The 26,693-nt window shown below is 42.0% G+C and overlaps 1 protein-coding gene across 1 annotated transcript in view; it reads right to left on the bottom strand.

The window, feature by feature from the left end:
* The window catches only part of LOC139289059 (C-myc promoter-binding protein-like), a 44,225-nt gene extending 27,495 nt beyond the window's left edge, over positions 1–16,730 (bottom strand). Inside the window, exons 1-11 of the mRNA XM_070910563.1 lie at positions 16,408–16,730; positions 13,429–13,675; positions 10,533–10,602; positions 8,307–8,476; positions 4,216–4,496; positions 3,571–3,637; positions 3,293–3,351; positions 2,785–2,929; positions 1,829–2,004; positions 1,220–1,320; positions 84–299 (exon numbers count right to left, since the gene is read on the bottom strand). Coding sequence (XP_070766664.1) covers positions 84–299; positions 1,220–1,320; positions 1,829–2,004; positions 2,785–2,929; positions 3,293–3,351; positions 3,571–3,637; positions 4,216–4,496; positions 8,307–8,476; positions 10,533–10,602; positions 13,429–13,675; positions 16,408–16,718 — 1,843 coding nt within the window. The 5' untranslated portion in view covers positions 16,719–16,730. The remainder of the gene's footprint in view (positions 1–83; positions 300–1,219; positions 1,321–1,828; positions 2,005–2,784; positions 2,930–3,292; positions 3,352–3,570; positions 3,638–4,215; positions 4,497–8,306; positions 8,477–10,532; positions 10,603–13,428; positions 13,676–16,407) is intronic.
* Positions 16,731–26,693: the final 9,963 nt, after the last annotated feature.

Genomic DNA, 26,693 nt, shown 5'->3' with positions numbered 1-26,693 from the left:
CTGTGAATCTAACACACTACACATGGATAAATGGTTTCAGTGTTTTTGGCTGCAAGCGGTCAGAGCGACATTATTCCAGATACCTTGCAAGTCAAAAAGCGAGCTCGCGTCCGTGGCTTTCTCAGAGGGTGCCTGGGTGATAGGTCGCAAGAATGAACGGTAGCCTTTCAAAATGGCTGCCATGAAGCGCAGGAAGGCTTCCTGGATCTCCAGCTCCAGAGTGTGGAGGCTCTTCCCGCAGCTCAGCTCTGACGAATCACTCATGCTCAGCTCCAGCAGCCCATCAGGCCGGTACTGACCTGAAGACAGAGGGGAAAACAAAACAGCAGCTGTCACTACATACTGTGTTAGAACCTCTACATTCATGTCAACATACAGGCTGAATCATCACTTCAAACTGAGGCTGCTGCTGAAAACGCAATCGTTATGATCAAAGGATTGAAAGGTCTTACACCAGTGCACTGCTTCAAGTATTTCAGTAAGTATTCTATTGCAAATGAGGATTAGGTTTACATAATCAGGAAAAATAAACTCTAGTTGAAATCCGACTTTCTGAAGGTCCATGAGGCTTAAATGTCTCAACCAAAACCTCTGGCAGGCATATCAATATTCAGCACTTCGGGCAGAGACTGGGTAGATTTTCAACTTCACTGAATCAGAAAATCCATTTATTCAATTTCTACAGCTCAATAAGCAGCAGGTTTAATGGTCTCTCAGTGAGCGTGCTCCACGAACAGCAGACAAAGTTGACAATAATACAATGAGCAGGCCAGATGGGTAATTAGGAAATTATGCTATGATGGGATTATTGCTGGCTTTCATTTAGTTGAATGGAGAGCAGAACAGTACAGACTGAAAGGAGAACAAATTGTAAAGACAACAGAATCCAAAACTAGAGATGACACACACTCTGTGGACCTTATTTAGCCACAGATTTTCTTTTATTTTTGATTACACTGAACGTCACAAAAGGTAGTTATATACGGTCTAAGAAGATGCAATGCATGGGCTTGAATGAATTACGTGTTAGTTTGAATTTGTTCGAGCTTGACCTCTTGAGTCAGTGACAACCTTCTACTCAGCTGAATAAAAAGAAACACTGAATGGAAAAGTTTCCTGAAAGTGTTCTTTGCCATACATGCGAGACTGATCATGAAAAATGCAAAATCAAACAACCTATCATTTGTTCCGCCACTTCGTTCATCAGCTCAGTACTCACCGTCAATCAGCTGCTGGTAGAGATTGCTCAGCACATTCATTAGGTTTTTACAGGCTTTCTTTGGCAGGATCTTCCACGTGAGGGCTCGCTTATCTTCATTGCTGGAAAAGCAAGAGCACACATTGAGCTCTGGAGAGGCCGAGAAGCCAAAACCAACATGGACAGCGGTCGGACCAGGGGAGCTCAGACCACCCTAACGGTGTCTGGCAGGTAATGATGTGAACCGTTACTGACCTTACCTGGCGCACCAGAAAAATGCATTCTCTTCACATTAAAATCTGACACTACAAAAATAACCATTTCCACCCAGGCTCCAGGAAACCGGCCTGGTCTCTAAACTTAGAACACATGACCTGGCAGTTATGTGGTCTGGAGAAAAGAAGCAACAAAGGAAACAATGTTGAGCTCTTAGCTGGATGTGCTGTGCGGTATATGTGTAGCTCACCGCCCTGTAGTTAATCCTACACACAATGATGCCATATGATATTCACAATATCATGAGAATGCAACAGCGTAGTGAAGACTCTGCACATTTTAAAGATTTTATCACATCAATAGTTTGCCTCAATAACTCAACAGCAATGGGAAGGTTTTTGGTATTGTGCTCACTGGAAGATGGTGTTTGTGTCCAGGTCCACGCAGCTCACATCTGGTGGGGGGTCATAGAGATCAAAGTAGCGGGAGTCCACTCCGACAATGAATGGACAGGGGGCGCTCAACACGTCAGCCAGCGCCAGAGGGCACAGAGGAATATACGGGCACGGCCAGTGGAACGGGAAAATCATCTGAGGAGGAGGATGAAGATGAGAAAGATAAAGTGAGATGAAAAGGAAGATAAGGCTCCCTTAAATGTTGCAGGTTCATTGGAACTGCTTCAAAGGGGCAAAAACCACAGATTGTATATAAAGATGGACGACGCGTCTCCACTTCCTCCCACTGTACAAAAATGAAGACAAAATATCCCGGATACGGCGGCTGCCATCTTGTGCTGGTGACGTCATTTGGAGCCAGAGTATGCGCAGTGGTGATCGGAGGTGCGAGGTCGCACCAACACACCCGCCAGACCCAATTGCGAGCACACCACAGTCAATCTCAGCTGTCAATCATGACGTCTCACCCCCTTTTTATAGCATCAAATAACTAATTAAAACCAAACTGATCAGAAAAATGAACACTTGGACAAACATCAGCGTGATAAGAACTACCTAAAATGACAGAAACCATCTTTGTACTTTGATTTTTTAGTTTGGCCCGTGTCCCATCCGCTAACATGGAGGAGGCGGGGCTTATGACCTATACTGCAGCCAGCCCCCAGGGGGTGATTGAGATGTTTTGGCTTCACTTTTGGGGAGCTGTCATGTCGTCCATCTTTATTCCGTCTTTATAACTATTTGAGCAACAGTTTACTAAAATAAAATGTATAGGAAAAAAAAAAATACAATTAGAAAAGCAAAGAAGAGGCCAGCAGCATGAAGAGCGCGAAGTCAATACGACAATAAGTCAATACACCCCTGGTTGGGGGGAAGATATGTAACCACTCTGTGCAGCTAAAGGCAGTAACTTACAGACACCAGAGCTTCAGTGACGCTGGTCAGCACAGCGGGCCGTAACGAGTGGACCAGGATCTTATGTTCAGTGACAGCAAACACCAGCAAGGTGACGGCGTTCTCTGGTCCGAGGTTCTGGAGCAGGGTCGAAAATCGACCACCACTACAAAAAACAGGTGCGAAATAATGAGGAACTGCAACATGGTCTCTCTTGCGGTTCTGGCTCTTGAGCACATTTTGGGTTCCAAAATACTCTTCAGACCAATAATAATATTATTCTCTGTATTCTATTTTCAAGTAGAAAAGATGATATACAGTATTTAAGGCCTATCTATATTTTCAGATAACTATTTTAAACATACCAGTCTTACAAATCAAGTTTGAAAGAAATATGGTATCTGAACTATATTTTTCTGCACGTACACACATATATCCTCAGTAACAAAATGTATAATTCCTTTACATTTTGGCACATAATTAGTGGTGTGGGGTATCAGCAGAAAGATGTGCATGCAGCTGCTCTTACCTGAGCGGTAAAGGAGAAGACACTGGCTGGCTCAACATCAAGCTGTCATGAGGGGAAAGCTGTAGAAAAGCTGGAAAGTGAGATAAAACCAACCGAGCAAAAAAATGCCTGCACTGAATCATTTAAATATTCATCCATAATGAAGGACCTAAAATACTGCATCCCACAGGCAATCCTAAACACCTTCAGAAAACAACACTATTTTCTGCCCATTTCTAACATGCACCATGTGCATCAAACACCACAGAGAATGTTTTAGTCTTGCGACCTACACTTACCTGCACTAGGATGCGAGGCCTCTGAGAGGAAGGGAAGGGAACTTTGTGCATAAAATGAGAGATGTGCCTAGGAAGAAGAAGAATTAGGGGATGTGAGGCCAAAAATAACAGCTGTTGGAGGCAGAACAATCCGTCAATGCACCCCTCTCAGACGGGTGAAAGTTACGAGCAGCAGTAAAACATGGAAAGCATGAATCTTCTGTTACAATTATCCTGTACAGGGTAATGTCAAGTAAATATACAACCTAGAACATCTTAACCATGATAGAGAGAACAGTACTGGTGATTTGTTTGCATTTCTGGAATTATTTTGTTATTTGATGTATTGTTCCTTTTTGGGGGATTAAACATCAGACTTCGCTGTCAGTCCCAGGGATGCACTGTGCATCACATATTGGTAATATCTCCTTTGATTTAATAAGGTTGACACCATACAGTAAATTGCTGTAGAAGAATGTTGCACTTCTGTCAATGAAAAACTACTATATCTTTCCTTAGCCACATTGGGACTGGATTTATTTCTCTAGGGCAGGTAGGGTGATTTACCTGCGCTGGTCAGCGATTTTAATATCGTCCAGAGCGCGTAGGTGAACTAAAAAGAGCATAAAACGGTGAAATTAAGAGATTAAAAAAGAGAGAACTCACTTCTCGATGGGCAGGGCGTGAGGGCCGGAGATGGAGTAGCGATAGAGGAATGTGAGGAACTTGCGGAAAGCATCAAAGAATGGCCAGTGGGACAGCAGGCAGATACACTTGTTGGTGTAGACCGAGCGTGGGGCCGTGGTGCTGTTGGTGGCTGTCACTGTAGTGTTGGAGGAGGGGGGTTTGTGTGGATCCGGGCTCAGGAGACCCAGCTGGGAGCACTGCTGATCAGTCAGACACTCCTGCGGGTAGGTCTCATAGAACTGAATGGCCGCACCGTACACCTGAAACAGGGGACATGTTGGAGACACAGCTCACCAGGAACTGCACGAACGAGTCATTTCTAAAAACGGTCTGAAGCCACGCTGTATCTCATTGTTACAGTTACACATTTATGACTGCCACAGTTAGACATTTCTCCATACTGGATTGTCTTTCAAAGGTCAAAAGGTCATTTTCCTTCTGATCTGCCAAGTCAACGTCCCCAAAATGTTTTATCTGACCAAAAGTCCAAAGATATTCAGTTTACAATGACATATGACAAATCAGCTAATCTAAACTGTTTCAGCTCTATTTAGCCAGTTTCATTATCTGCAGTAACGTTGGTATACACACAAACACGTACTTCTATACCAATGAGGAGCCTTCTTGACATAATGCATTTCCTAGCACAGAACACTAACCTTAACCATCATAACTAACCCAAACCCTTATTCTAATCTTAACCCTAAAGCCAAGTCTTAATACAGTCCTTTGAAGAAGTGACGACGATCCAAAAATGCCATGACTCTCAGAGTCAGAGTGGTTTTCATTAAGACAGAGGTAATGTAATTTAAAACTCTTGTCATTGTTTAACAATAATTTCCAGAAGAAGTCGTCCAACAGATGAGCTGGCCAGCTAATGATGAAAAGGCGCAGACAGTTTAGAAACCTTTTAGCAGCTCTCTGAATCATCCCTGCACTCTTAAATAAATGAAAACATCAATAAGCATAGAAATAAAGTAAGTTTAGTGCACCGCCGTTTAACCTTTATTGAACATCAATACCATGAGTGCCAACTGTGGCCAAACAAACAGCGGTTAGCGGAGCCAGCGTCAGCATTAGGCCAAATAAATCCCCTCTGCTTCCTGGAAATATGAGACTTTCCAAATTCACGCATAGATCAAAGCTAACTGGCTTATCTGCTGGCCGGCTGGGCCGCCTGTGTGGTTCTGCTTTTAACATTTTCCCCCCGAAAGAGACTGAGGCGGCCCATGTGTTTGTTTGCTGATGAGTGAACTGAGGACGCCTGTGTGTCTGTGTGTATGATGTTGAAACGAGTCTGATTTGTTGAACAGCACTGTATTTCTAACATATGAATATATGTGACTGACAGTCGGACCCGCTTGTTTAAAAGGTTTGTGTGTAATACAAACAAAACGTTAGAGGTGTTGTTTTATTTTTTTGTCTTTCGAGGTAAAGACACTTAAATAATCCCCATTTAATCAAGGGACTCCTTCTGGTTTGGTTTGGTTTGGTTTGGTTTGGGTTTATTCTGTCGGAAACAATCTGCACATAACAACATGAAATAAAACAAACTTCTAACGTCTTTAGTTTAGCAATATGATTCAAATTTAGGATTTGTGGTAGGATTTGATAGGTCTTGAGTTAATCCGTTTCTAAATTAGGATGCACTGTTATATATAAAACAACAGTGTATAAAGTAGTTAAAATATGCACGACATCAAGCTGCAACAGTAAAACGCTGCTTACATGTTAATGCATCAGTAATAATAAACCCATAATATATATATATAATAATATATGTTATAATAATACTGACACGGGCCATTCTGAATAATTAATACTTTTACTTCTGATACTATGGGAATTGAATACTTCTTCACCACTACGTTTCGCATAAAACGGTGGTTTTCAACACAGTAAAAGTTATAAAAAGTTGAAGTTATGCATGCAGAGGTGAGTGTAGTCTGTGGTCAACAGAGTATAGAGAAGTATAGAAACACAGTGTGTGTGTCTGTGTGTGTGTGTGTGTGTGTGTACACATGGGTCAAGAGATGACTACTCAGGTAAACACGGAGCCTGCAGACTGGAGTCCTGCTGAGTCTCCCTCTGACCTTGGCCAGTAAAATAGTCTGCATACACACTGTCCTCACCACATATCCCCCTGCATGTGATACAGCAGGCCTTCCAAACTCACACGCAAACAGACACACCTGTATAGACACAAACTTGACTCAGCAGCAGCAGCAGCAGCAGCAGACCGCCGAGGGTTTGGCACCAGCGATCGCTGCTGACCCCTAACTGGCCTTGTTCATCAGAGCCGCTGCTATCTAAACATCAGTAGGCTTTGGATGTTATTTGTTTTCAATCATGATTGTGTTTCACCACATAATTCACTAATATATGTCAACACGAGCCTCATCCCAACTGGACCACTTTCCAAACCCACAGACCAGCACAGCGGGACGGGGCTTGTGTTTAGATTTGGAAACCAATAATCCGGAGCTGGTTTTATGCTTCTCTGGGCTGCAAGTAAGCGAATATACACGAGTGTTGTTCAGACACATTCACGTGTGTGTTTCTTTTACACACATGTCCACTAGGAAGCAGTGTCACGTTTAGCAAACCATAACGTGAAGAAAGCACAGGAGAAATCAGGAAACAGAAATCAATTTCAGTCCAGTGACAGTGTAAACAAAACACTACATCTGTGAAATAAATGTGAAAGAATTTGGGCAGTGGCAAGATGGGTAACAATAATGTGCCTTTACTGCCTTGATTAAGTGTCTTGAAGAGGAATTTGGTTTCCAATGCTCTGCTAGAAGATCACTTGTGGCAGTACTATGCTGAAATGTACGCCCAAACTGAAGGAAAAAATAGAGAAAACCTCCGACACCTTTTTCTGCCTATGCTCGCATCTTTGTGTCTCCACAGAAGCATAAGTCCAGTTTTATAGGCTCTACAGCCTAAAAAACAAAGGGATGAAGTCCCAGACTGATATGAACCGCATCAATCAATCAAACACGGTGGATAATGGGTTATGACTGGACATTTGATGGGTCTGAAAGTTTCTGCGAGTTATTCCAAACATACTGATTCACACTGGATGGAGTGTCAGGGGCAGATTTTCAGAGGATGCGATGTTAGTGACTAAATTATCTGCAGAATAATCTCTGTTATGTAGTTGTAGTGTGAGATACTCTGTCCTGTCCTGTGGACTGGTCCCGTGTGTTTCAACTGAATTTGAGGATTTGAGGATTTGATTTGACACAATGATTTGAAAGCTTTCAGAAGTAACTCAGTATTTTCACCCCATTGGCATTAAAAGACTTGTCCGTCTTACCGGTAGTGTAATACGAGAATGATAATAAATGTATCCTCTGAATTACTGGAGAAAGACTTTCGCTTGATCATGTAGAGCCTCATCACATCGTTAATATCATATTTTGACTCAGGTTAAAGACACGGCTGCGTAGATAGCACACAGTGAAAACCTGTACCTGCCACAACATCCTGGCCTCTTTCACAGACACCCAGCTAGCATGACAAAACTCAGGCCTCGGAAACCAGAGTTGTTTACGGGGACACTCGTGTTCATCTGAACTCTATGTTGTTTGTTTATGTGTAACTACATGTGAGCGAGTGAGTGAGAGAAATGCATCGTTGTCTGGTAAAAACCTCAAAGCTCAAAGCCCAAAAAGAGAACAGCCTTGTCATTCATGTTAATAAATGAATTAATAGAGCGTTAATACATCTACTACATTATTCAGTTGGATCTTTGCGTTTTATTTTTTATTTTTTTTCAGCAAATAAGCCCGTCCTAAAAGAAGAAACACTACATGTGGAGTTACGCTGTTTCACCTGAAAAAGGCAATATGCATACACACAGAGCATTGTGGTTTACCCATGCCCTAGTAGAGTGCATTAGTCTGTGGTCATGCCAGCTGCATAAATGGCAGTTACAGTCAGTCTATGAGGTCTAACAGTCACTGGCATCCTCTCATATCTGATGCTGCTGCTGAGATGTTTGTTAGCCGTCTGGATGAGATAGAGAGAGAGAAAGAGTGCATCTATCCATTCATCCATTTTACCTTTTCTCCAGAGGCTCCGGTGAGGACGAAGGTGGAGAAAACAGGGAGGGAGTATTTGGTGTTAGCTGGCCAGCATTCGATTGTGGCTCCCATGGGAAGGCAGAAGAGAGGGACAGACTCTGGCAGAGGGAATGACTCATAGTCCTCCTCTGGATATCTGCTGAATAAACCTGACAGTAAAAAAAAAAAAACAAGATGAGAACTCAATTTAAGGAACCCCCGTGATTACCAATTAATAGCTAATGTAGATGCAAAACCGCTTAACATGAAACAAAAACAAGTTCAATTCATTATAATCACAATGTTAATGTACGACTTTATTGGGCCAGTGTTTCACTTCAAACGCCTGGTAATAAGCAATCAGTGCTTAATCAGGCCTCTGGGTCATTAGTCACTGTCAGAGAGCACAAACGAGAAACGATAAAATAGTGATTCTATTTTGTGATGTTTTTTAACTCTATGCAACGTCTAACTTTGGCTCAAGGACTGTATTTTACAAGCATTACTAACAGACACAAACTGTGCACAAAAAACAGTTGGTGTAGTTAAAAGAAGCTCAATCTTTAACATACTTCATCAAAAGGTTCATTCCTTAAATGTTGTAAATGTTGTTGGGGGGGGATGATAAACTGCTGTACGCTGTTTAATATACATTTGTTAAGATGCTGTATCATTAAACACACACTAAAATAATCTGACACAATTTTTCATCGAGAAAACACCTGCAGGTGCACAGCCACATTATCGCCCCCTGAGAAATAATAAACATGCTGCGTCATGAAGGCTTGATCATCAGCATAAACTATGACAGGGTGTACCACTTTAATTTCGGGTATGACCAGGCCTGCAGATGTTCATACTGATGTTCATTTATAGCTCTGGTTTGCTCTCCACCAACGCCTGAGAAAACTATCTGGTTCTTTAACTGGAAAACATTCCACTTTCTTCATCGGCTACTTGCTAACTTTATCTGTCTGCCGGATACAGTTCATCAGCTGAAATCAAGCCTGATGCTGCTGGAAATAGACAGCCGACGAGAGCACTGAAACTGAACCAAAAACTGTGAATGTGCTGTAAAAGCAAAACAATGAGCTAAAATAGGTTAATAAGCTCCATAGAGCTGCAGAGTTGGTGATAAATTGAAGGTAATGTAATGTGCAAGTGCCTCTTTCACATTACATGTACTGTGGTCATTTGATTTTGCAATATGTTAATATAAAAATATACTGATTAATGCAATATTGGGAATTAATATAGTATTTTTTCAGGAGGTTCCTGCCAGTTCTACACACCAGGGAATGTCTTGTACATTCATGCTCTACAGCTAAATCTGCACGTATTTGATTCCAAAATAAAAACCATGTATCCAACAACAAAACTTGCTCAGTTCTGGATCAAACTGTTGCATTAGTCTATAAATTAAGTCTGATCTTGCAAAACTCAAAGCTTGATGCGTGCTGGGTGATTTTTCCTTGCCTGAAATGTTGAAAATGAACTTTATTTCTGTGAGCTGACTCATCCGGAGCATTAGTGAGAAACAGATAGGATCGCTCCATTCACAGTCTGCTGCATATTCAAGACATGTACAACAAAACATGAGCCAGCCAATCTGAGGCTGAGCCAAACACAGCAGCTCTGAGCCAACAGCGATATCAGAAAATGACAATCTTCTGTCAGTGTTTCTGGCACTGAAAAGTCAGATGGAATTAATGTGAAATAAGCATATTATTTATATATTACCATGAAATATATGGCAACCATTTAAACCCTTTAAAAAGGAGAAGAATATTGGCGTGCAGAGGCTTATCTCATCTCTCTGATTCTGAGGCACCAACATGCTTCAACAAGCCTGAACTTGCAAGCACAGCTGAAGCAGAATGTCCTCATGCAGCCAGTTTACTCTGCAGCAGACCCTCCTCTCTAGAGACATTTCTACAATAACACACAGTTGTAACAAACCGAGAAGCAGGCAATAAGCTCAATGCAATAAATATTTATCAACGTAACAACTTAAAATGAGTACAATCTCATTTATACAACAACTAATACAATTATCCCCATTTTCTGTTTTCCTCACACAATAAGCCAGTTATTAGAGGAAGAGCTGAGGAAGAAGAGAAAGCACACAACATGGTTATTCGATATCTTACATGACCAGGATCAGGAGGTACACATCAGTATTTGGAGCTATGTGCACTGGTAGTTATGGGATCAGGGGAGGCTTACCTGCTTTGTAGGCTATTGTGTTGGTTTTGGCCACAGACTTCTTATAACACAGGAAGACAGAGGAGCCCCACTGAAAACAAGATCAAAATGGGAAAAGTTAACATGCTGTTCCTTATAAACGACACAGGCCACTCAGGGACAACATGCACAATCCCAGTGTCCATCAAATTTGGCGCTGTAGTCCAGTTACTCCTTTTCAAAGTTGAAATTATAACTGTTGAATCTACACACAACACAGTAATTATGAAATTATAAACAAGTCAGCTTTTTAAAAGGACCATTCAAGTGGTTTTTAACCCATCCATTGATCAAAGTTATGTAATGCTGGGTGTGGTCACAACAGACTTTTAACTAGAAGAAGTCAGTGAAACAGTGAGTTTAAGCTTTGTGTTAAGTTACTGTTTTACTACAAATTATGAAGACTTTAGTTTTTAGAGTGATTGTCCACCTTCCAGAGAACCATCATAGGCTTGAAACCTCCTGCAGATAAAGTGGGTAGTTCATCACTGTTAACGTGTTATCTTTGTCACAGTAAAGTTAATAGTATGTAATGCATATTTTTGGTGCATTCAAGGACTGTTGCAGACCCTGGAATCTTGATTATTGGAGTGTGTTATGCACCACCAAAGAGAAATTTCAAAATGGTCTCAACTTGTTACTGCATTACTATATGGCAAAAATTACATATTTAAATATTTTTTGGGGGTAGTTTTATTAGACACAGACGACATGCCACAAAGGTCCCAGGACAAATCTAAACAAGGGAGGTTGTGAGTACAAGGAAAAGTGTCTCAAACTTTAAGGCAACCAGCATTTTGATGACAAAAAAACTGTGATGCAACGTTCACTTTGATGGACATCCTATATAGAACTGCAGGATCATATTTAAATTGAATTGGAATCAATGGAAACAAATGGCTGTCTGGAAAAAGTATGATTTTTAAAAAGGTTATCAATAATGTTCAAGTGTACACAGCCCCAACATACATTGTATGAAGTGCCTTTTATGGCTGCTATGCCATCATCTGAGTGTGTGTGTGTGTGTGTGTGTGTGTGTGTGTGTGTGTGTGTGTGTGTGAATGAGCGGTAAATTGTAAAGCCCTTTGTCCACTAAGGCAGAAAAACACTATAAAAGTGCAGTCTATCATTATTCATGATTTGGCCTCAATTAAAATGTCCCCATCTAGTGCATCTTTAACCAAACCATGAGCATGCGATAATACATCTGAGAAACACAGTTAGTCACTGTGAGAGGAAGATGGTCTACGGCAACTAATATTTGCAATAAATCTTTAACAACCAGGAGCTGCACATGTAGTATGCACCCGCAGCTGTGCTGAAATATTTAAAAAATGATCTTCACAACTACTACATTAGTCAGAAAAATGAGTGTAGCTAAATCCCAATTCTATTGTAGGACTTCATGTCGTATATACTGACTCTAAACACTTCCTGGCACACTCACTCTCTGCTTGCACTGATTTTAAAGACACATGTGCAGCCACACACACAGTTTCTCAACGGGGGTAGCATGTTTTATGAAATGTAGACTAAGCTGACACACCAAAGACTTTTACAGTATCCTAATGTGTGTGTGTGTGTGTGATATTTTCCTACAGCACATATACTGGGAGAGGAGGAAACCAACACACAGGAGTAGTGGGCACAAAGCCTGAGGGACTCTGCTTCCCTCTTCCAAAAGAAACAAGACAGGAACAGTATGAACACACGGCATATAAAAACTTCCTGAGGCAATGGAGGGTTTTACGCAATTTTCCATAATTGGATGCACTAGCCATTTTGAGTGACTCACCAACGGGCTGAAATCGCTCTCCTATGAGTGATCACGCCACAATTAACTCGAAAAAAGAATAAACAGGTGAGATGCAGTCTCTTTCTCATTTGTCTGTCCTTCACAACTCCACAATATGTTTCAGCACAAAAGAAGAACACAAAGCAGCTCTACTTAGCTCTAGGCTGACAACATGACTCCATCATGGCAAATTCTTTAACTGAAGAAAGTATGGCAACTAAATCAGTCAGTGTTTGTCAGGCTTACTCATAAGCATTGCAGTAATGCTCAATGTCATCTTGTAGTGCAGACTGTATTTCTGTCAGTCTCTCATGTGCAGAAGGACTTGAGGAAAGTGAGGCATCGGAGTGGAGTTGAGGATTGAAACCTTCTGACCCCCCCTACTTGGGAGCAATTGTAGTTCTTAGAAAACGCTGTTTTGAGGGACTTTTTTAGCTCCTACTTCTGAGTAGGAACTCTCCCAGCACAAGAGGAACCTTGAGGAACTGTACTGTGTACAGTGATTGGTCCAGACACAAGCCAATGCAGCACCGGCAAACCGCCATCTTTAAAAACCTGTAGCTCGTAATGGTATCCTTAAAAAAAATGACCAAAACACGGACAAAGGAACGGACAGTGAGGTCCAGGCTTTATTGAGCGAAATATAACAATCTTGTGTGTGAAGTTGCCTGTGACGTCGTTATACCAACCGCCAGCCGGCTTACGTCACTTCAGCGTTCCTATTGGTGGTGCGAATGCAAACAGAAAAAAAAGCCCTTGAAAGTATGTAGTTCTCAGGGGGAGTTCCTCAGTGGGCTGTTCCTCTCAGGGAGTCCCCAGAACTGTTTGGTCCAAAAACACCTAATGTTGAATGTTTTTGCAAAATGGCGGCTCTAGAGAGAAGCCCTTGCTTTTTGACACCAACATTTCGTGTTTACTGTCGATGTATCAAAACTCTATTGCGGAGGCGAGAAATAGAAAGGACTTGACAGAGAAACACTCACCTAACATGTACATTGTGAAAAGCAGTGTCCTCACAATGATTAAGTGTTGTAGGAGAGAACTTTCTATAACAAGTTTTCCGTACACCGGTGTCTCTCTCACCATGCTGCTGTTGATATTCTTCTCCACCTTGCAGAAGGTGTGTGGGGGCGTCTCTCCCTTGCTCGGGATGATGATGCAGATGTCGGTGACGGCCAGGGCGGTGTGCGGCTGGCTCTCAGGCGCCCGGCGGTAGGTGACGTAGATGCGCTGGGAGGAGTTGCCGCTGATGTTGGCCGGACGGCCGGAGGGTGTGGTCTGGATGAGGTGGCAGCCCTGCTTCAGTCGCTCCTTCCACTCATACAGCACTCTGTGGGAGGAGGCAGAACACGGCAGTCAGCCAAGCAAAACTCCACATCAACGTGTAGCCATTAGTGTGATCACCGTGTAGAATTAATCAACACAATATGCAATCATGATCTCATTGGACCAATTAGGTGGAGCTCCTTGCTTAAGCGTAACACTGGGCATTTATCCCAGTTTTCAGTGGCTGACAGAATGGAGTTGATTAAACTTAATGTCTGCTTGGCACCTCAGACCAGCAAAGCAGAACTGATGTGATTCATGAAAAACCATTAAGATCTATGAGTTTATAAAGTGGCAGTCAGAGAGTACAGACGTCTCCTTACCTTCAATAACTCAATAACTTTGTCCACACTAACATAAATCTACATTTGACAACAACAACATATGGAGGTAAAAGCTGAGTGCCATCAAGTTGTGTTGAGTTTTTGGTTTTTGACACACGAGTGATGACTGAAGGGGAACTTGCAAGTAATCTGAAACAGCAGATTCTCCTGCTTCACTTACAGTAACTCATCAGTACCAGAGCCTTTTAGTTTCTTTGTAACTCATGATTGTGACACATGCTGGTAAAAGAACAACAGTTTGGCAGCTATGTTGCATGCACATGCCATATTCCATGTCAGGTAACAGCAACATGGCAGCTCACGTAAACAGACATCACAAGGAAACTAATGAAGCCAAGTGAGGAGCGGCAGCTGCATTCAAACCCAAACTGACAGAAAGTGCTGCTTGTGGTGAAGTAACCACTGAGTAAAAAAAATTACACCTTCTTTTTCTTTTGTATGTTTATTCCTATCCACTCATTAAGTACCGTTCTTATACACGCAGCACGCTTTAAACTGGAGCCCGCTTTGACCCAAATGTAATGTATATGGTATTGCTGTGCAAATGTATTTAAGAATACAGTTATTTTCAAAATGAATCAATCAAAATTGAGATTATTGTGTTGAGGAGTTGTTTTTATATGAAGAAAATAAAGATTTGTTGTATCTGACAGTCCTCAATGCAGTATATGCATGTAGGTTTATGTATAGTTCAGGTCAGTCAAAACATATTAACCCAGTACAGCATTATAATAAGTCACAAGAGGACACTCACACAAACCACTTAGAGGACAAGTACTCAGAGGTACATAACAGTGGCAGCAATTTTAAACATTCCTCTTTGTGCTTCCATTATGCACTTATCCTCCATTACTGTTGCAAGTGGAACTGGACGAGCATTTTGTGGCACTATGTGAAAGCTGAAAAAAAGAACAGAATTTGAAGTGGTCAACTGTGGGTCTCTGTCTCTTTCTCATTTCTGTACTCATTGCTGTGATGATTCTTCTCTGCTCGCACGTCTTTCTCTGCTGTTACACCAGACCGGTGATTGTCGATGCACTCCCCGCCATCAGACCAGCGTAGTTTACATCTTTCCTTTGTTGGCAGAGCCACCAGTTCTGTATAATTTTAAACCGGCCTTTGTGTTTGCTAAATTAGACCTTGAGTACCTCTCCAAACAGCTGTGAGGAGGTCAGAGTTTTTGCGCAGTATTTTCTAAAGGAGCTGGTCTATATTTTAGCTGAGGTGGCTCACTTCTGCTAGAAAATAACATAATAAAACGTTAAGACTTGTGAAATAAAACATTAATCTTCAGGGAAAAAGAGCAGAGATGCTGTTCTTGAATCTATTTCACACAGAAAATGTAATGTATTTAATGAGTGTGGCTTCTGTTCAGGCCGTCAGCTACTAACTAAAGAGATCACGAGACGGGACGGGATGTGATTACCGCCTCTGCTTAAACCCTGGAGGTACCAATGCTCCTAGGATTCCTTTCTAGTCCTCAGTATTGAACGAAGCCAAAATTATATTAATAATACTAATTATTCCCACTGCAGCCTGAGCAACAGTTCCCCATCACATGGAGCAATAAGTGAAAATGGATGTAAATGATGGCTACACCTGCACACACACACACGTCAGCTTCCCATTAGTCCTACCAATGTCTGGAAAGTGCAGCCCCTCTGAGCTATCAGCACACTAAAGCTGCTGATACTGTCTGAGCAGAGCCTTTGTGTCAGTGCCTGATAAGCACTGCACTCTGTAGTGTCAGAGGCCAGCATGAGCCTCCTTAGCATTGTCACCACATACCTCTGCCAGCCAGAGGTGTTAGAGCCCTGAACAAACGGTATTGAATTCCTCCAGTTCAAAAAAGATGTTGCTGAGGAGGACACCTGTAAGTGCCTCACACTATTTCACGTTTTGTTGCAAAATCACAATGGGGGAACGGCTGCTAGGCAGACAGAAAGTGGCTGCTGTAGAAAACTGCTGCACAGGAGGAATTTTCAGGGAGCAGAGCACTTTCCTAAGTTTAGAGCACTTCAGCTTTTCAGGACAGACGTGTTGTAGACCACGTTTTTGATCGGCGCTCCACTCCTCACTCACAATGGCGAGGAACAGCAGGGCAGAGTTTCATGGGAAGCTGACAGTTTTAGAAACAGCAGCAAATAATGAATACAGCAACATGTTACATAAATAACATGGCCCTGTGGGTTAGGTGGACTCAGACTCTGCACGTCATTACAGTGATTCATTTCAGTTGTCTAGAAAATTCTGTGAAACAGGACAGGACAAGTTAGCAAAATAAAATGTGGCTGCTGAGTGTATGTTTCCAGCTCAGCCACCTTTTTGATAATGTATTCTATATTCTAACACAAAACAAACACTTCAGAAACAAATATTAAGACTTACTTACCCCAGGTCAGTGAGTGGCGGCTTGTCTCGACCTCGCCTATAGCACAGGAAGATCTGGGGCGCCATGAGGCCCCCATTGTTAAGATCAGCCGAATGGCCGGTTGGTGTTTCCTCTATGCAGGTGAACCCAGGCGGCACCTCCTCGCCCATGGAGCGGATCACCACCGCCACATCAGTGATGGGCGCCTTAGGCTTGGCCGTCTTGTGGCAGACATCATCAAAGTGGATCTCCTGGTCCAACGGCTTGGACGGGTCCGTCAGACCGGCCACCACAAAGTAGTCGGCTACACGAGGGCCTTTGTCCTCCATCATCTCCCATCCCCGCCAACTGCCTGCACGATTACAAGGGGGAAAGAGGATGGGAGACATAGACAGAGAGGGAGAGAGAGAGAGAGAGAGAGAGGGGGGAGATTGATTTTTGTTGTGGTAGCAGGTACAGACAGTTCTCGCGTCCTTGCTATGGCAGTAAAATAAAAAATCTGACAGTCATAAATCTTACTGAGGGGAGTAGAAGGGCAAATGAAAAGAGGGCAAAAATGTGAGGAGAGGGGCCACGATTAGGGACCAGGCAGCCATCTACAGTTCAGGCAGTCAGCTGGTGGTCTTTGACCAGACTGACTTCAGTTCATATGACCAGCTAAAGGTTCAGCGTCCTGGCTCAAGGACACTTTGACAAAACACGTGGCTCTGAAGAGGACAGAACATAGTTGGTGTTGAGGGTTTTGAACTTTTCTCTAAAAACTAAAGCAGCACAGTTAAAGCCTGGCTGGCTACACAGACCTGAGTGTGCATTTTAAAAAGGGAGCAGTGAGGTGTTTCTTCACACTTGACATTATGCCTCAATTACAGGCCGGTCCCATATAAAAACCTGCTGATGAGAAGCCTTGTGATATTATGGAGCCTATTAAGCAGAGTGATAAAAGCCAAACAGTAGTTTCCTTAATCTATCCTCAGAAGGGCATGTCCTGATTGCACAACATCATCTCCATTCTGAAGAAGCAAAAACTGAAAGGCATATTGAAAAGGCTGGGTAAACAAGTTAGCAACACCCGAGATGTCACCTTCAACTAGAAGATAATGAAAACAGTTACCCTCAAAAAAATCTGCACCTAATCAAAAGCTGCTGTGTTGTCTTTCTGCCAAGACATCATCAAAAAACTGCAGTCTTTGTCATTGTCACAATTATGTTCATATGTTGTAGCAAGAACATCCCCCCCTGCAAACAACACTGTCATGAGTTACAGCTGTGATTGTTTCAGTCAAGCTGCGTTTCAAATCTCCAAACAACCGGAGTGCATTTTGTTTCAGAAACAGAGGGAGACTCTACAAACCCCGTCACCAATTATCTTTTAGTCTTCACATAATATTCTTCGTATCTCTTCTACATTTTGCATAAAAGAAAATGTGCTGAAGAACATAGAAATACTGTAAGTTTTGTTTTGTTTTGTTTTACAGTGGACTTCTTCTCTGTGGCAGCCTCCGGGTGTGGTGGTGTAAAGTCTTAGTGTGCCTCAGTGACCAGATTAATCACTCAACTTCTTGACACTTGAGCCTCCGGGACACGAGTTTGTCTCTGTGGGTTCAAATGAAACTTTACCCCTGCCAGCACTCTCACTCCTCTCCCGCTCAGTCGTGCAAAAACACAAGAACACATTGGGTTCATGACAGCTGAAATCAGGAGGTGTGAGAAAAGTGTACCTGCACAGCAAGAACACGGATTGGATGTAAGAGACGGGACACAATTCAAACATGTCTTAAGGTTTTCATATAAAACACAAGTTTGCACAGATGGAAAATAGAGCATGTGAATGGATGTGAAAGCTGTTTTATTTTTCTAAAAACATTCCCAAGTCGGCGTCACAGTCAGTGACAATGTCTCACGCAGATTGTCATTTCATTGAAAGCAGATTTTGTAATCCAAGAGTTTCTGCTCAATTTCATTCTGAATAATTTAACCGGACAAGGTCTGTGATTCCAACCATATGCAGAAAGAGGGTGTGGGAGGAGAGGTTTAATTAGCAGGGTGTGTTAGCTGGTCTAAAGGCGTTGGCTAAGGGGAATGATGAAAAAGCTGCCAACTCCAATCTGTGTGATGCTATGCTAGCAAGACCTCAACTGCCACTGCTGACGCATAAACCACTGTTAGTGCCTCATTTTATTCTCCCAACCATCAGAGACTATTGTAAGTCAAGGAGACATCAAAGTGACAAAATCTCTTCCATCTGCGCATTGTGATTTTTGGTCTTCGTCTTAGATCAGCTGCAGCGTTGAAAACATTTCACGTAAAAGTGTCCGTGTGACACATGTTGCTGTGCTGGCTGTGAAGAAGCACAAATAGAAAAAAAGCCGAGTTATCTTCGATATAAAATCATGCAGGCAGCAGCAGTTGGAACACAATCCCATTTGTTTCTGTATTTTCTTCACCAACAGGTTCAGTTTTTTCTTGTGTAATGAGTGGTTCTGTCTACAGTTACGTTACATAAATCTCACTAAAGCTGGGTGTTTATTGGTATAATGAAATGATCTTTGCAGCGTCAATGAGCCAAGCTTATATCCAAACAAAGAGCAATTTGTGTTTCTGTCTTTGGTTATCACCTCCAGCTCTTGACAGATGGTGAGAAAACGCTGCTTCACTGTGTTCTGGCTCTTACTCTCGGATTACAAATGCATCTCACTCCTCACAGTCACAGCGAGCTAATTTTCTGTGCCGAGTGATGTCTGGTCAGCCCTGATAAGGCAGAAGAAGTGAGGTGGACAGAGGCCTCTGGTCCATCTATTCCTCATATGGCACCATGACATTCAGGCCTAACCACATATCTTAAATCTACCTTGATACTGGCAGCGCTCCTGGGGTTATCAGCTGGGGAATAATTAGTTAAACTAAGAGTGACCACGGGAGCTCTGAGGGCCGCACATCTGCACAACATCCTGAGTCCTGGACCACAGTCTACGTTCAACTTCCTATCCAACACACAGAGCAGACTCATAAATGTTCCTGGGACACTCGCATTACAACACATTGGTGTAACACCCAGAGGACAGGATGTGGGACACGTGCTCACTTCGCTTTCACAAATGTTTACTTGGGAATTGAACACTACAATACAAAACACCAAAGAGAGTCGTCTCATTTCAAAATGAAAGCAGGTCAACTGCAGCACTGGTGCGAGGAAAACAACAGCATACGTAAAATAGGAAATTATATGTGGGGTAAGCCCATAGTCGTGGGACAAACACACACACACATTCCTATTGCACCTTCACACGTGGCAACAACACTCTATGCCATAAAAAGCCTGCATGTGAGTATGTGTGTGAAGAGGCTGACAAGCTGACAGACAGCCTGAAGAAGACGTGAGACATTGATGAAGTTTTGTGTGAGTGTGTGTGTGTGTGTGTGTGCAAGCACGAGGTCCTGGGGTCACATTCTTGTATTTCACAGGCACGATGAAAGGCAGAAACTAATGTGGTCAACACATGTGGTTTTGTCAAGTGCAGGACAACCACTCAAAACCATCAAGCCAATCTAAGTTGAATTGTTCTTCATTTAAAACACATTCAAAGCGCATGTAGTCCATACAAAAAACAAACTATAATATCATGCAATGTATAATGAAAGGAGGGGTGGAATAACACAGGGTGTTGGCCAGTACAGCCAGCGGCTATCTCATTTCTTGCAAATGACTGCTGCTTTATTGACCCGAAGGGATTTTGCATGAGACACCACTGACAAAAAACAGACGTGGATATTATTTCATGGAACACACAGAAAGTACAGTTAACTCCTCGCTTAGTACGAAACTGTAACAACAAAAAGATGTCGACCTAAATTTATTGCAGTCTCTTGGATGCAAAGCAGCGGAGGGCTCTGCAGTGTCACCCCCCCGCCCATTAGACGGGCCAAAGAATGATACTCATCCTTGCCGTGCTGTCAGCCTGCTAAAAATACAATGCAAACCGAGGCAGCAGTACAGTGGCACACGTTACATAAGGATTACATATACATACTGCATAAGTGGGCCTCTATTGACTTCAACCTGCTCGCCGTGCCTGCCCTACATTTCAAGAATAGAAGGAATCAACATTGCTGAGTTCACGATGGAGACACAGGTGACAGAATGAAAAATGAAGTTCCTGCTTTCACTAAGCCATCAGTCAATCTTCTTGTAAAAAGGTGATTGTGAGGATTTATGGGTTACACAACAAAAACAGATCCACTGAGAGTCATTCGTAGATTATGCTGCATTGACATGATGATGAACCCCAGAAAAACAAAACAATCATTTAAAATTAATTTCACATTAATACTAAATGTTCAGTCTGCACAGAAACAGTAACCTTACAGATTTACAAATTTAGATGCATCAAAGTGCTGAGAAGGCATAACAGTGTGAAACACCCATCTATTACGTATCTAGTCCGTGAATTTTTCACGCACAGATCATCACTGGACTCCCTCCCAGGAACTGTATCCAAAAGATGCAGAGCTGTGACTCACACTGTGCCTGACACATAAGAATAAAAATCGACTTCACAGCTTAAGTGGTCTAATCCAAATATCTTAATTTGCTGGCTGCCCTACTTCTCCCCTAGCAGACTGACCTCGAAAGGAAAGCTTGACTTGGTCTTGAGGTAAACGCCCAGAGAGAAGTCCCAACCAATTCCTCCCAGCATAAAAAGCAGTGAACACTTAAGAGAGGATGTGCTCAGGCTGCAAGCATCTTTAAAAGGTCACTGGAGTCCTTCACAGTGGTCCTGAAGCACTACAGATAATATTTATGTGTTTCTGAATCATTTATGACGTGGACTCATTCAGCGCAAATGCCGTAAGACATGGTTTTCCCCAAGACTGCAGACTATTTGTCTTTGTAAAGCTGAAATCAGCATTTGACTGCAGAGAACCTTAAATGATGTGGTTAGCTTGCACTTGCAAGATGTTTTACGACACAGCTGGATGCACAGATTATCTGGGCTCTGTATGATACGCTACAGTAATCACACAGGGTAGAGAGCAGTGTGGGAGAAACAGACTCGGTGGAAAAGCACCACAGGCCCAGAAACTTTAAACTCGGCCACATGAAGGGCCTGGTGCCAGAGCCGTAGACAAAGCTTCCCGGCCCAAACTCGCTGACTTATAACCACAGCAGGAGCTCAGGGAGGAGTTCGATAAGATGTCCAGACCCAACAGGCCTTCAGTCACTTCCACAAGGGTTTTGTTTAAACCAACGTGACAAGGGAACGATTTCCAGCTGTCTCGAGTTCACGAGAACCAGAGGCCAATGAAACTCACCAAAGGGACTGTCGTTGGAGTCTCTAACGGCCCAGTCGCTGGTCTCGGCTCCAGCTGTATAGACATCCAGCACAGAAACGGCCACAGCAGGGCAGACACGTGGAGGAGGTGAAAAGGAATGTGCTCAAGAACATAAACATGAGCCAGTAGGAAGCCTCAGTCGCCAAGCATCTGCTTCTAGTTAGCCCAGAGGGGTGGGCGTTTGGCTCTTGTGCCTTTTAGCGGCATCAGGTCAAGTAACATTTTGGAGGAAAGATGACCTCTGTGAGACAAAAGTTGGTCCATGTAAAACTGTGATCTCGACACCTGACTTGTTATTTAATCTATTTAACCAAATGCGGAGACAAAGTTACTGCTGGTCCCGACACAGCCGCATCTTATAAAGCTCCAAGCTCCAAAAACAACAATCGAAAGAATTAAAAACACAAAAATAAAAGGAAGCTAAATATCCACAGAGGAATGGGCAACAAGCTTTAGACTTTGCCAAAAAGTGTGCATGTTTACTGTACGGCAGGAAACGTATCTACGACCAGCTCCTGTGGCAGATAACCACGTTCTTCCTGATATCACAGTGGATTTAATTACACAACTACTAGCACTTTAATTGCTCTTCAATGGGGTGAATGTGTGTGTGTGTGTGTGTGTGTATCCAAGAGATAGTTAGGATGCATTAACCTTTGTCAACAGACACTGTATTGTTAATTAGGTATGTGACTATTTGTTGCTGTCAGTTTGTTTTTTATGTTTGCATTCTTAAGCAGCAGTGCTTTTCTCATAGTCAGATACAAATTCACCCTCAGGGACTAATAACATCAATCTCATCTTACAACCACCGACTCCAGAATTATCATATTTGAGGGCAAACTATAGCACATTTAAATCCAGACCGTGGTGCACGAAGAACTGAGTTTACCTTGCAGGTGATGTGAATCTATGACAAAGGTCACAATACATCCCAGACTACAGGCCAGCCAAATAGAGGGTTTTTTGTACCATAAACACCAAAAGAAAGTTGTGAAATGCAGCCACAAAGACTTGGAACGTCTCAGCAGAGATGTGATTTGATCAATTATGACAGATCCAGGGTCTGTTTTCTGTAACACTATTGACACATATAGTAGCTTATGTTTGAGGCTGGCTCCAAATCAGCTTCCTAACCTTTAACGGAAAACTGATAGTGTGACAAAGGGGTAAATTATCATATAAATGTAGTAATTATCATACACCTGGCAACAATGAGAGAACCTACATACGGTAACCAGTTCATATTTACATTTGAATAATTTCAAGAACCTTTTTGGGACTGTTCATGGCACCTCAAATCAATTTTGTTTTTTTAATTTAATTTAATTAAGTTTTTGTGAACGTTTTGCAGAAGTTTATGGGAGAACTGATGCTGTGAGATGAAGGTTTCACTTCAGAAATTCAAGATAGTACTAATTATCAACAACATCTGTGTTGACACCAACTAAACTTTTAGCTATACAAAGACAAGAAAATGTTGGGAAACACGAATCTTAAACCACAGAAGCTTTAAGTTTTTTCTCTCTTATCATTTCCACTCTTTGGCTTACACTCTTCGCCTCCTGAGAAACCAGGCAGACAGGATTTTCTGTCTCTTATTAAAAACACAAGCCCTCCGAAGTGTCTCAGCTTTGTGAAATATACAACGAAAAATACTTTCAAACTAACATCAAGGTTACAGTATGAGAAAACGTGCTGCTTTATTCACTGAAGAGAGCAAAGGTTTAGCTGCAGCTATGGCACTCATTTGTGCATCCAGAATAACCCTCCTTGACTTCATATCAAATCTTCAAAGTTAAGCACTGGTCAGAGCAGGAGGAGGATGCTCGAGGTCAGGCATTGAGGCTTTATCCATTAACACTCACTGCTTGCCTTTACATGACCAACATGACTAATGTAACAGATCATAATGCTGTTAGCTATGTAGAGAGGAGGATCAATGGGTAGAAAATGGAAATAACAATGTCAGGGCTAGCAATTTGTGCCCTGCTGGGGCTAACCTATACCGAACATGAATATGATAATCTAGTACTGTGAGGTGCTCCAGTATAAAAGCATTGTTTAGCATACCAAGTGCCTTAAAAAACTTTCTACAAGGTCCTGACCTAAATTTCAAAAGATGTTTCAAAATTCGACTCAAGTTTATGGCTATCTGTCTTGGTATGAGTGGAGTTTGTTATGCATAATTAAGCACAGACCATGATGGATGGTGATGCAGCAGCATGAGACACAGCAGTGACAGACTTTACCTGCCAGCAACTGATCCTATTAACATCACTATCTGATTACATCTAGAAAACAAAGCAAAAACAAAGCTCTATGAATAAGCTGGGTAACAGATTAAAGGGCGCTCATCACCTCCAGCATTTGACGTGTTTCTCGTCCATCTCATGGAACAAATAAGCTTCATCAACGTCACTCAGGGAGACAACGTGATGCATATCAATACAACAGCCCAACCAATAATGGATTTTTAAGGCTGATACCGATATGAATATTAGAGTTTTTAAAATCCAATAAAAATATATATCAGCTGATTACATAAATGCATAAACTCTCCCTTAAATTTGTTTTATAAAGAGTTGTGATGTGTACTAAACAGGGCATTCTGCAGTTGAAATATAAACTTGCTCTGGTGGACAGACACATTTTAGCATTTCTTTTTTAGTATTATTATTATTATTATTTGTGCATTTTATGCCTTTAGTAGATGAGGACTGTGGAGAGATGACAGGAAATGAGGGAGACGTCGCTGTTCATTGGTTTGTTGGCGTCTTAACCCCTAAACGCTCCGTATTTAAGAATTTCTACGCAGCAATTTCTTGTAACTTATCAGCCAGTATAGACACTGATACCAACATTTGTCCATTTCTGATATTTATCATCCTGGTGAAGACAGTTTGTCACTGTCCTTTGGTGTGGACTGAAGGGATGGACATCTCCTATCTGGTGAGAATGTGGACAATGTCGCATGCAGCCATTTCAGTGAGGTTTTGGTCCAGTTGTATTGGTGGTTTGAGGTACAGGAGCATTGTTGTAGGATGTAGTTTTCTAACGTTACCATCTTTTTATTGTTCCTGATAATCCACCTGCTGAATGCTCCTCTGCAGTCTGGTTTTAGCAATAGAGGCTTGGATATCAAATTCAGCCTCCTGCACACCTGATCTTTCATCTACAGATCATGCACTCCATGTCAGTGACATTCATGCTAACATTCGTGAGAAATGAAAAGTAATGTTATCACCTTAATGCATTTCAAGGTCATATTTCAGTGTACATATGTCAAGGTAAATACTGGGATTACAATTCCCAGGCTTCAACCTCATAAAAGATGTTACCATCCTGGCTCTGCGTACAGTATTAACACGGAGAAGTGCTAACGCTGAGCCCTGTGGGAATTAATACCATGTCTCCAGGAAACCCGATCTCACCAACCTGCCTCGTCTCCCAGCCTGATCTTTTAATTCCCTATTTGGCAGAAAACCGTTCTTAAGGCTGGCGTTTGCCTTCAAGACAGACAAAGTGATTTGTACAAACAAATTTGTTTTCCAGTGCGACCTCTTTTTATTTGCAGCTTGTTAACTTTGGAGTCTGGCAGTTTTGATTTAGTCTCTCTCCTGATGAGTGCCCATTTCTGTCTGAATGATGAGACGAAAGGGAAGGCGGTGGGGAATAATCCTTTACCCTTGTGAACCCAGTAGACCACACACCAACAGCAGCAGCAGAATAATGTGACAATCAGACAATTACAGCCTTCACCAGTGGAGCCTTGACTGTGGCAAGCCTGCGTCCAAGAAAGTTTCTGTTAGATCTACTGAACTAAAAGTTTCCTCAAAAGTGGAACAGAAATGAAAACTTGTACTGTAATTTAGCTTAGAAATAATGCGCACATTTCAGTGCATGTGAATAAAGGTCCATCTCTGTTGCTCAAACTGCTACACATTTTGATCAATGTGGGTTTTATTATGATATTTGAATTGTCTGGCATTAGTTAGTGGTTTATAGATAAACATCTTTTTTTCCCAATGGGATGTCCGTGTTGATCTGCCTCCCAAAGCCCCATTCAGCTTTTTCTAATTAAATATTAGCACTGATATGTGTTTTTGTATTTTTCAGTGATTTTAATCAAATTATGCACTTATTTGAGTCATGTATGTCCATACTGCTCTTTCTGCCAATTTCTCAGTACATTCTTCTGAATCTGAAACGGTGGTACCAGTGGAGCTATACTTGCAACCTCCCAATCTACTCCTTCAGTCTGAGAGCCTGTCCAGCTCTCAAAGGGGTCAATCAATTCTTAAAAACTAATCCACTACCCCTGACTGAACCTTATTTACTCAATTTCCCACAGAGAAAAAGCACTAACAACTGAACAGAGTGAAATGGGTTTTTGTGTTGTGTTCTGACTTTCCTAGGAGCTATGAATTTCACTTTAGATCAGTGCCCAACTCCTAAATTCATCTCATCGAACACCAGATGCCACCCACCAACTGAGGACACATCCTTCCTTTCTCCCTGCAGACAATACTCTGAGCTTACAGCTAATTAGTGTTTGTGGATGGTATTCCCTGGGAACATGTAATCCTGTTCTCAGTTGTCCTGCATGCAAATCTACAGCAGCTTTTCTTTTCTAGTACAGTGTCTCTTTTTGGGTACATTGCATACATATGGCGGGCATGCTGTGCTGTGACCTTCAGGATAACACATATCCTGCTATTATCAAAGAATTCTTCGCATCACTGAAACATCAGCTCTGCTTCCAACAAGTCTTGTACTCAAATATGACATTTGTGGCTTAATCTGCACTAAGGAAGGACTGGGTATCGAGCCTCAGTACTTTAACTTTACTCAAAACTTTGAACCAAATTCTTGATGAAATTCTTAATTTTGTGTATTTTTTAATAGACCAGATATTACATACTTTCATAATTTTGGTAATTTATCCATTATTTAATTTAAACTAAGTGTCTTGT

This window comes from Enoplosus armatus, chromosome 1, assembly GCF_043641665.1.
Source record: "Enoplosus armatus isolate fEnoArm2 chromosome 1, fEnoArm2.hap1, whole genome shotgun sequence".
NCBI lineage: Eukaryota > Metazoa > Chordata > Actinopteri > Centrarchiformes > Enoplosidae > Enoplosus > Enoplosus armatus.
This window is presented reverse-complemented; position numbering and strand designations above follow the sequence as displayed.